This window comes from Cibotium barometz, chromosome 11, assembly GCF_041138505.1.
Source record: "Cibotium barometz isolate CiBa-2024 chromosome 11, ASM4113850v1, whole genome shotgun sequence".
Taxonomy (NCBI): domain Eukaryota; kingdom Viridiplantae; phylum Streptophyta; class Polypodiopsida; order Cyatheales; family Cibotiaceae; genus Cibotium; species Cibotium barometz.
This window is the reverse complement of record NC_141056.1, coordinates 35,305,644-35,317,182: the sequence shown is the minus strand read 5'-3', so window position 1 is coordinate 35,317,182 and position 11,539 is coordinate 35,305,644. Positions and strand designations below refer to the sequence as shown.

Here is an 11,539-nt window from a genome sequence, read left to right as displayed (position 1 = left end):
TTTTAAAGGAGAGAGAAAATAGAGCACAACCAATGAGGAAGAAGCAAATGTAACGTCAAAAAATAGCTTAATTCATTGAAAAATTTCAAAAAATAGTCACGTTCACATTCAATGAGGATATCTTTTTACAAAACGATTAAATACACATTCAATACGGATATCTTTTTCAAATGAGGTAGAGTTACTTTATTAAATACAGCTTATGATCATTGGATAAGAGAAAGCACTTCGAAGCTAAACTTTGTAGACACTTGAGTCTATACATTTCTTCTGATAGTATTTTGATTTAGAATTTGATGCTTTTGACATCACCATTGCATCCAAAGCGGCCAAAAACTCCCAAAAGGACTTTTGAATCACTTAATTCGATCACCTGGAGAGATAGAAACGACCAAAAGAAGGAAAAAAGACGCTTGTGCAATTTGGCGCGCATAAGGCTTCTCTCCTTCTTTGGGTCATTTCTGCCTCTCCACAAGTGACCGAATTAAGTGATTCAAAAGTCCTTTTGAGAGTTCTAGGCCACTCTAGTTGCAATGGTGATATCAAAAGCACCAAATTCTACACCAAACTGCCAGTAAGTGTAAATTGCTAGGAGCGTAGCATCAAATTTTTTAAAAAAAGTGCCATATGATAACTTGTAAGCTAGTGCATATATTTCAATACCTTGTCAAATTCATTTTTTTTTATAACTTACGACAATTTCTTGTCAAGTACACATTTAATGAGGACATCTTTTTTTTTAAAAAAAATCTAAAGAGAAAAAATACAAGTTTGTGAATTTCTTACAAGGCCCTAGAAATGACCTCCAAAATTTCCTCATGTTTCATTCTTACAAAAGTTCGATACTTTCAAATAATTTCCTATGTCCTTTTGTATGATTATTTATCTACTTTTGTAAGAAATCTTAAGGACTAGCATAGATTTAGGTGTGCATTTATTAGAGTTAGATTCATTCATTTGAAATTAGATGCATTAATTAGATTTTGAATTCATTTAAATTCATCAAAAAACATAAGATAATATACAATTTTTAAAAAAGTGAAAACTAAAAATGTTAGAACATAAGTGAGAATTCAATAGCGAGCCACATAGAACACATTTTGCACTTGCCTCCAAGAAGTTCTTGGAATTTCTTTAAAAAGTCCAAGTAATAAATTACCCCAAAAATATTTTCTGCAAGTGTTTTTCAACATGATTTCATGGTAATTGTTGACATTTCAAACTTAACATCAATTAGGTGTGCTTGAAAAAATCCATATATATATCTACCACATACTGCGTGAAATTCCTCCAAGCACACGCATGCAATATGCAATCATCCATCATAGGAACGGAATTTGTCCTATGCAAGTACATGACATGGAAAAACCAACCTCGCAAAGATTATAAAAATTCCTACAAACTCAGACATTAAGCTTTGCCTAAACTAAACTAAGAGAAAAAGAAAGAGGGTAGCTACTGATCTAAGCGTGTTAGACCCCAGTACATAGAGCTTCAAAATCTCTTCCGGAGCTTGAGTATATATAGAACTGTAGCTCTGCCCATGAAGCGCTCAAGTTCAAGTGTAAACTAGTCTCGTCTTATGGTGTCATGATTTCTTCACATTACCATACCACCATCAATAGTCAGCACCTGTCAACACACAATGCCCATTAGTTATGAAGGCAATAAGCACTCATAAATCTAACCACACATATTATACAGCCACTGGTTGCCAAACACACAACCGCATAAAAAGGAGTGCATGGGTTCTGGAGATCAACACACCTGGCCAGTGATATATGCACCTGCTGGATCTAGAGCCAAAAACTTCACAAGGCCAGCAACCTCCTCTGGTTGACCATATCTACCTGGAAAGTAACAGCAGAAAGAAACCTTGGAGCCACATTGTGACACATTTTAACCCCTCTAATACAGAGATTAGAGTGATGATGGTTTCAAATGCTGTAATACCTAGTGGTATGGTCTCAAGAATCTTCTTCTCAATGTCAGCACTGAGCTTTGCTGTCATGTCAGATGCTATGAAGCCAGGTGCAATAGCATTTGCCTGAAAAAAAACATCACTTTTATTAACAAGTGCATATTCTTATGCTTGAATGGAGCACACTTCAAGGATGCATTCAGCAGCAATTGCTATACTGGACATAATGCGCGACAAGACAATTGATATGAAAGTTATGTATATATATATTTAACAATGAGATATTTTGTGTGTAAAGTCATATGTATATATATATATATGCAAAAGGATATGTAAAGATATCCAAATGTGCTTACATACAAAAAAGGCACAGACCCCCCACCCACCCCAAAAAAAAACACATCCATCCATCCATCTGTGCATACGTACATGCATACATATATGCACATCCATCCATACATGTAAGCATATAATGATATCCATTAATATAATATATATGTATGAAGGAGATGTGTATGAGAATATTCTAACTAGGAAGTTTGAAGAACTTTAAATAAAGGATCAATCAAAAATCTTATAATAAAAGTAAAAAACTTAAGCCTTGCAACTATGACTTACAGTGATGTTTCTAGATGCATACTCGCGAGCTACAGTCTTGGTAAGCCCAATCACACCTGCTTTGGCAGCACTGTAGTTTGCTTGACCGACATTACCAGTTAAACCCACAACAGATGATATGTTGATAATCCTTCCCTGAAATTTTTAGTGCCATCATCAAATTACAGAAATTTCACTTTTTGAGGTTTTAAAAGACATCTCTAAGCAGTATAGAATGTACCTTTCTCTTCTTCATCATTATCTTCGCAGCCACCTGACAATAGAAAAGATAAGCACATATTAACCTCTGTTAATCAGCTTTGATAATACCTATTCATCCACCCTTAATCCCACCTGTGTGCAGATGAAAACACCAGTCAAGTTCAAGTCAATGACTTCCTGCCATTGGGACTTCTTCATTCTCATCATCAAAGTGTCCCTGGTAATGCCTGCATTGTTCACCAAGATATCTATCGTGCCCCATTTGTCAACAGCCTGCACAAGAGATAATTAAGCCTGCTAATAGCCATAAAAATGAAACTCCAACTAAGAACAGTCACCTTGTGACCCTTCATGTTTTACACTCACAGCTTTCATGATTGCATCAACGTCGTCCTCTTTTGAAACATCTCCGCCACACACAACAGCTGCCCCACCTAAGTCCTCAATCTGCACAAGTCCAGTGTGAGCTCATATGTGCAATACATGATTTAATAATTGTCTGAAGCTTTTACATTGCACTCTCTCTCTCGGGATGGGCAGTCCCTATATGCCCCCTTGTTTGCAGACATTGCGGAGTTCTCTCAACACAGAGACATCCTTCTACTGGGTGACTTCTTCAATGCACAGCAAGCTGGGATGCAGGTGCACATGTACGCTTTTCATGTCCATTCTGTCATGCTTTCAAAGATAGACCCCCGAGAGATGCAGCTGCTGTCACGTGCACACCCATCAGGTCCACGTGTGACATGGCATATCTTAGCATCCATAAGCATTAAGCAGGACACTTGAGCATTAATCCAAGCATTAATCGCTTGTACAACACCAACAGCAGTTACAAGGCATATAGCAGCATTTAGAGCATTCATTGTATCAGGTCGGGGCTGTTGTGACCAGCCGACAGCAGTTAATGGCAGCCGACAGCCTATTTTAGGCATTTATTGCAGTCGTGAGGGGTACAGTCCTCTGGCCGACAGTAGTTGAGGTACCCGACCAGCAGGCAGCTCACCATATATAGAAGAAGTATCTCATCTTCTCTTCAGTGTTTCCTTCCTAGGGACAATTGGGAGTCAGCAGATCAGCAGTACATTCAGCATATAGACAGTAGCCAGCATATTCAGCATTCAAGTCATCTCCGACCTCCTACATAGAGGAAAGCCGGCATCCAAGGGTGGACCTCAGCATTGGAGCAGGAATCAGCCAGTCACCATCAGCATTCAGCATATCTCTCTCATTCTGAGAAGGATATTCAGCATAGATCCATTCATAGATCTTCATTTGTAACCATTGCATATAATATAGCTGCATTGCATTGCATTGACAACATTGTCTATCTCTTAAGCATCATTAAGTGAAGTTTAGTACTAGCCTAAGGTTGTGATTACTACAATCAATCCCTCCCATGTCACATTGGTATCAGAGCGTTACAAGGTAACCAGCCTTAGTTCATGTTCATTCCAAAGGTCATTCAGCAAGTCAGCATGTTAGTCACTTCCGCTCAATTAAATCTAGTTCTCAAGATCTTGCAGGCCACCCTTAGGATTTTCCCCTTAGGCATGCATTAGTAACCCATCCATCTGCATTCTTGCTCAGCATATAGGGTTGCACAGGGCTTGCATCAGCATAGCAGTCATCCTAGTAGTTAGTCTAGCATTTTGCATCTGCAAGGCATACAGGTTTTACCCATGAGTTCTCTAGGGAAGAATGACATCCATTATCAAAGGAGTAAATAGAGTTTTGGGCTTCAACTGGGGTTCTCTTCCACAGAAGAAGACGGAAGTTTGCTCGAACATCGCCTCAAAAGGTTCAGAGGTTCAAGAACGACGGAGATGGTGTGTGAAAAGATTCCACAGACAAGTTAGGGGTGACTCGGGTATTTCCAAGCAGTTTTAGCAGCATTTGCCATTCAGTTCCCGCAGTGAAGAAATCTTTGCCTCAAAGGATTCAACTCCTGCAGTCGACCTCAGTCCCGACAAAAGAAGTCAGAAGGGGGCAGTGGTTTCGATGGAGGAGGATCAATAGAGGAGTCGAAAGGTTGCCAGGTGTACCACCCAACATTAGTTTAGCAAAGGGGAATGTCACGTGCACACCCATCAGGTGCACTAGTGACATGGCATATCTTAACATCCATAAGCATTAAGCAAGACATTTAAGCATTAATCCAAGTATTAATCCATGAATTAATCACAGCATAAGCATGTGTTTGGGGCTTGTACAGCACCAACAGTAGTTACAAGGCATATAGCAAAATTTAGAGCATTCATTGTATCAGGTCGGAGCTGTTGTGACCAGCTGACAGCAGTGGAAGGCACTTGACAGCCTATTGTAGGCATTTATTGCAGTAGTGAGGGGTACAGTCCTTTGGCCGATAGCAGTTTAGGTACCCGACCAGCAGCAGCTCACCATATATAAGAAGTGCATCAAATCAGCATTAGATATCTCATCTTCTCTTCAGTGTTTCCTTCCTAGGGAGCATTGGGAGTCAGCAGATCAGTAGTACATTCAACATATAGACAGTAGTCAGCATACGTTCAGCATTCAAGTCATCTCCGACCTCCTACATAGAGCAAAATCCGGCATTCAAGGGTGGACCTCAGCATTGGAGCAGGAATTAGCCAATCACCATCAGCGTTCAACATATCTCTCTCATTCTGAGAAGGATATTCAGCATAGATCCATTCATAGATCTTCATTTGTAACCATTGCATTTAATATAGCTGCATTGCATTGACAACATTGTCCATCTCTTAAGCATCATTAAGTGAAGTTTAGTACTAGCCTAAGGTTGTGATTACTACGATCAATCCCTCCCATGTCACAGCTTCAGCGGTCATCCCAAGATGCAGGGTCTGGAATTGGGAGTCATGCATGAGTTATTTATAACGGGATGTCATGCTGACCCACATCGGACAACCTCACTGGCTTTCCATATGGAAAGGAATCAAGCATTGTGGATTCCCTGATGGGGTCTCTTGCTCTTATGTGACACATCTAGGACTTCACCATGTTGGATATCACTGCTCCACCCTCAGGGTAACTACGCAGGCACCGGCTAACTCTACTTTGTGAGCCCCCCCTATATGAGGAGAAGGCATTTATGAGTAGCACGGGTCGCCTGGTAGGCCCCGGTTTAAACACCGGATGGTGGCCAATTGTGGCCAGATAGCATGAGACGATTCTGTAGAGGGTTGGCACAGGCTACATGCATATGCGGTGAGTTATTATACACCTACTACATATGGGCTGTAAATTTTGGGTCCGTTGCGGCGCGCAGTTTCACACCAGCCTACTTGGGGGAAGGTGCGGAGGGAGGTGTGAGCCCCTCTCTGCAGGGCCGTTTACGCTAAACTCCATGCGGACTTTGCGGGCCAACCGGAATATAGATTCCGTGGTCATTTATGATTGCATGATGAAAAATCATGCACGCAAAGCTCTATTTAGCGAGACGGTCTTTTCCACTAAAATCACTCTTCACCCATGTTTTTTTTTTGCATACAGCCTTCGCTCTCACTTCTTCCAGTCAGCTATCAAAGCTTCTTCACCGAAGCACACGGCTGGGAAGCGGTAGCTATCTATTGTAATTGCATACAGTAATCAGAAATTTTTGATATTCCATATCTCTGTGTTTTCTCTTGTCTACAAAGATCTTGGCTTCTGTTGTTTCGTAATTTCTTACACACCATTCCATTGGGGCTGATCACACACACCTCGCTTTGCAGTAGTTGGGTTTGCAGTTGTGCTGTGTAATTTTTGCATTGTTGATCAATGATGGCTTAGGCACAGGATACAAAGTATGCCTTTTGAAGAAGGCACTTTATGGACTTGAGCAGGCACCAAGAGTGTGGTATGCAAAGATACATGCACATTTGACCAGTCATGGGTTCCATAATAGTCCAACTGAAAGTACTATGTATGTGCACATTGATGGTGTAGACATAGTGGTCATGACAAGGGCCTCTAGCTCTCTGAAGTGTGCATGCCCAATCTGATGTGGTCTACTGAGTAGTGACTCTGTGTCAGCTAAGCTCTGGAAGGAAGAGTCCAAGGCACCTCTGATGTGGGTAATCCATAAGGGTCCAAAGCCCACTTTGAATAGCCAATGAAATCTCCCTTTGATCTCATAGTAGACTCGACACTGGCAAACATAGTGCTCCTCCAACTCAACTCCCATCTAACAAGGTCTACAAGTCATGTCCTCTCTGGGTATCCACTCAGCTCTGCCAGTCTATCCTCAATCTATGGGATGATACCCTAAGCTAGCCAATGGCTATCCTCATAGCATGGGACATGAAGGCATCGAGATGTTGCATCTTGGTAGGCAACATAGTTGCCAGGCGTTTCAGAAACGGCAGGTATGAAACGGGTTTCATACGTTTTGAAACGTTTCATAAAAGGTAAGAAACGGGTAAAAAAAGGTTTCATACAAAACAGAAAAAACATGTATATTTTTTACTTGAAATATACAAGAGAAAAAACTGTTGACATAACTTATAAGAGACCACATTGAATTCATTTCAATAAAAACAAAATACATGTAAGATATGATGATATCACAAATCACGTGGGTGATCACTGATGACTAAACAAAAATCAAAAGCATCACCACGTGGGTGATGATTCATGACTCAAAATCCAAGATCAAAATAAATAACATGTCCAAAGTTCAAACTAAATAACATGTCCAAATAAAATGATACTGGCAGCTGCTAGCTACTATCTGCATCCTCATGCTCATCCTCATCTGCATCTTCTGCCTCCGCAGCCTCACTCTCAAGGTCACTGCCAGTAGCCGAGTCCTCAAAGGCCTCATCCTCTAGAGGTGCAGGTGCACCACTAGTACTAGCCTCTCGAGAAGATCGTGTAGTGCGAGCCGGAGCCATGATCTCCTCATAGAGCATAGAATAGATGTCTCTCTCCTCCTGAGGAATGTCGGGAATCTCCTTGCACTTCATGATATCAATCTTATCTGGATTCACTTGGCGAGGCTCAATGGGATGACCCTTTTGTTCTAGCAATCGGAGATTGCAATGACAAAAGACAAGCCTCTCCAATTGTGCTGAGGAGAGTCTATTTCTCTTTTTCGTGTGAAAAAGAGCCCATGTACTCCAGTTTCTCTCACAAGGCCCTGAACTGCAATCCTGGGAGAGAACTCTCAGTGCAATCCGTCTCTACATTGTACAAAAAAGAATGTTAAGTTAGAGTCAAAAAGAGAGTAGCATTTGAATGTAGATTTTGAAAGAGTAGGACTCACGAGACAAAGATACAAGATTCAAGAATCAAGAAACCTTACCAAGTTGGGTGTCCCAACACCGTATTTCTCCCACCAAGACACTGGCTCCAACTGTGTCTCCCTGAGCAATGCAGTAGCTCGCCCAAACATATGGCTACCGTTGCGGTAAATGAGAAGCTCATCCTCGAGCTTTCTCATCAGCTGTATATCACCTCCCACTCCCACCAACTTGGTAATGTACTCGATCCATCCTGACTCTAGCTCCTCATTAAGGTATTGCTCCTCATTCCTCCAAAGGGGATGCAAAATGTGAGCAACAGCATGGATTGGCCTATGAAACCAATCCCAACGCCGATTCCAGATCTCCTTAATATCTTGAACTCTACATGTAACATGTGACATACATAAGAGATCAAGATTTATAAAATAACTCAAAGACTAAAGTTAAAGCCCAAGGGTGAGCACCTGTCACGCGACAAGGTAGTGAAATCATTGAGAGCTTCACCAATTCTGTCCATGAACTCATAAAGCAGCCCAATAGTACTTCCCTCCATGTCTGTGAGCCGAAGGACACTATACATGGGCTGAAGTGCCTTCACAAGTCCCTCTGCATCCTGCCACCAAGTATCTCTCATGACCATACGAGAGAATGCTATAGACTTGGGCTCATCCTTGTCCTCCCATGCTGTCCATTCACGACACACAACAGTGCGTAATAAGCCATGTCGCACTCTCACTAGTCTCTCCACCACAATAAACATATATGCAAACCGAGTTTTGGAGGGCTTTAGAAGCTCAAGATCACTATTGGCCCTGTACATGCCTAAAACCTTTGGCCTCTTTGTGACAAAGTTCACCATGGTAGATGCAGCTGAAAATACATGGCTCACCCAATCAAGCTTTCCCACATCCTCAATCATCAAGTCAAGGCTGTGTGCTGCACAAGGTGTCCACACAATCTTGGGGAACTCCTCCTCTAACATCCTGCCCATGGATACACAATTGGACCCATTGTCCGTGATCACCTGCACAATGTTATCAGGCCCAATTTCATTGATTGCCTGGCGCATGTGGGACATAATGAACTCCCCTGTAACCACTATCCCTGGCACCGATGCATCTATGGCACGAATGAACATTGTGCCTTTGCAGGAGGACACAAGAATGTTGTACACATTTCTCTTCCGCGCATCTGTCCATCCATCACAAAGCAAAGTACAACCATACTTTGCCCAAGTGGCCTTGAGAGGCTCCATCTCCATCTCCACAGCCAGTTGCTCCTTGCGAAGCTCAGTAGTGCGCAATGTCTCGTAGGAGGGGCCATCCCACTCACACCCAATGCGGGAGATATCTCTCATTGCCTTCTTCCATGGAGGAGTCCTGACAATGTGGAAGGATAAACCACATTGAATAAACAACTTCATCAACTCCCTCGTTGCCTCTTTCATGGTAGCCTTTTGCATCCCTGCCTGTACATGTCCTTTCTTGAACACTGGAAGACTAGTTCTTTTGGCTCGAGGTGCCGAGCTAGAACCACCTGCAACACCACCTGCAACCTCACTACTGGTATCTTCCTCTCTGATACTGCGAGTCCTCTTGGAGACACTTTGACGTGCTTCAGGCTCTCCCAGATTGGGGATATCCTCAAGGGGGATACCTAGCTGCATGGCCTTCCAAGCCTTGAGGCTATCATAGATTTCTTGTGGCACATGCTTACATGGCCCAATGCCGAAACCCTTTGTTTGTGAGAAATGTGCCTTCAACCTGGTGACACTGCCATGGTGCTTATCAGCACAAAAGTTGCATTTCCACTTTCCGGAGCCTGAGCCACCATATCTAGACTCGAAGGTGACATTGTTCCAAAGAGAATCACCTGTTCGAGGCATCCTACAAGACGAGGATAAATGCAGATTGTTGGCCCTGCAAGTGCGACACATAACATAAACTAATCTCAACAGAGCAAGGGTGGACCGTGGAAGATATGCCATAAATATTGATGGAAGAGAAAAAAGTGTGCTATTTTGTGAGTTGTGCAGAGAAAACCAACTTAAAGCAAAACATGACATTACCCCTTTGGAAGACCTCCACAAGGCCCAAGGACACCAAGGAGCAGGGGGTCGACACAAGCGATGGAAGGAATCGAAGCATGGCACACAAATCGGCGAACTCACATGCGGCGGCCACTGGGAAGCGTGATAAACTGCGCCGTACGAATCCACGAAAGAAAACGTTTTTTAAGGTTTTTAAAAACTGCATGATGTATGAAACGCGTTTCATACTGTACGAAACGTTTCGTACGTTTTGAAACTGTATGAAATGCGTTTCTATGCAACACTGGTAGGCAATGGGCCTACCAGTATGATCCATGTGTTACATGTGTATAGCCTTGGTAGATCAAATCGGATCACTCGGTTCCTGTCCTCATGTGTAAGCCTAATGTATCGGGAATCTGGACCGTACTGAAATGGAGGGAGCCGGTCCATATGTAATCCATGTGCCTGAAACCAAGTGAGTGCTGTGCCATACCAAGATGAATGCTCTCCTCCGGCAACTATCTGTTGTGATGATTGTAGTGCAAGTTGGGGGAATCCAAGTGGATCCATCTTGCTCACCCTCTGTATATAAGTGAATGATTGTAGTGCAAGTTGGGGGAATCGAAGTGGATCCATCTTCCTCACCCGCTGTATATAAGTGACTGTCTGGAACAGGGCCTCCATCAACATAGGAGCCACTACAAAATCTGCATGGATGATCTGGTGGGAAACACATGCTTGGTGCGTAGCATCCATGATAGCATCATGATCTGAGGACGCTCTATGCACTGCCAATTTGTCGAGGATAAATCTAGTGCCCAGAAAGGAGTTGCATACGTAAGTGCCGGGGTGACTAGGGTATCAAAAAGCCAACCCTTCGTCTTCGGCTCCTGAAAATGCACCTAGAAACGTTACCTCTCCAATAAGGCTAGAGCTGCATATCCTCTAGTGAGTATCCTCTCATAGAGAAGCGTGGACTAATGAAGGTAGCTCCGAGATAGACACATGAGTGCACCTACCCATGTAAGTGATCTCTATACGGCCTGCAACTAGGTAGGCGGAGTGGAATACCATAATCTTGGTTTCCCAAGGATGACTAAGAAACCCCTGTGCAAAAATCATGTAAAGTATCCATGTGCTTCTATAGCCCCTCAAAATCTGCAATGAGTCCAATATCATCAGCATATAAAAGGATGGAAACAAGAATATCTCCTAGAAAAGCTCCTCCACCTCTGGTTCTATCAAAATGAAGTCTAAGATCTCATCTATGTAAAGTCCAAAGAGGTTCGGAGATAGTGGGCATCCTTGTTTCAGTTCGATGGTGCTAGAAACCTCATCAGATAGTCCTCCCGGGTATCTCACCCTGTCAACAATAACTGATTCATATAAGACAATGATAGCCCAAATCATGTCAGACGGGACCTTGGGATGATGGAAGTGCTGTAGAAGACAAGACCCCAGGACGTTGTAAGTGCTGTAGGAGACAGGCTCAAGGCACTGTATCAAAAGCTTTGCGGAAGTCCACAAAGTAGCAGTATA

At 42.7% G+C, this 11,539-nt stretch overlaps 2 protein-coding genes across 2 annotated transcripts in view; both read right to left on the bottom strand.

The window, feature by feature from the left end:
- Positions 1–1,209: 1,209 nt before the first annotated feature.
- LOC147634117 (3-oxoacyl-[acyl-carrier-protein] reductase 4-like) overlaps positions 1,210–11,539 on the bottom strand; it is a 51,990-nt gene continuing 41,660 nt past the window's right edge. The window contains exons 4-10 of the mRNA XM_086805231.1: positions 3,107–3,187; positions 2,873–3,013; positions 2,760–2,792; positions 2,540–2,674; positions 1,954–2,047; positions 1,768–1,850; positions 1,210–1,632 (exon numbers count right to left, since the gene is read on the bottom strand). Of these exons, the coding sequence (XP_086661357.1) occupies positions 1,600–1,632; positions 1,768–1,850; positions 1,954–2,047; positions 2,540–2,674; positions 2,760–2,792; positions 2,873–3,013; positions 3,107–3,187 (600 nt within the window). The 3' untranslated portion in view covers positions 1,210–1,599. The remainder of the gene's footprint in view (positions 1,633–1,767; positions 1,851–1,953; positions 2,048–2,539; positions 2,675–2,759; positions 2,793–2,872; positions 3,014–3,106; positions 3,188–11,539) is intronic.
- On the bottom strand, positions 7,864–9,907 carry LOC147634118 (uncharacterized). Its single transcript, XM_086805230.1, has 2 exons — positions 8,433–9,907; positions 7,864–8,349 (listed from the first exon to the last, which is right to left on the bottom strand). The coding sequence occupies exons 1-2, from the start codon at positions 9,902–9,904 to the stop codon at positions 8,007–8,009; spliced, it is 1,815 nt and encodes a 604-aa protein (XP_086661356.1). The 5' UTR covers positions 9,905–9,907; the 3' UTR covers positions 7,864–8,006.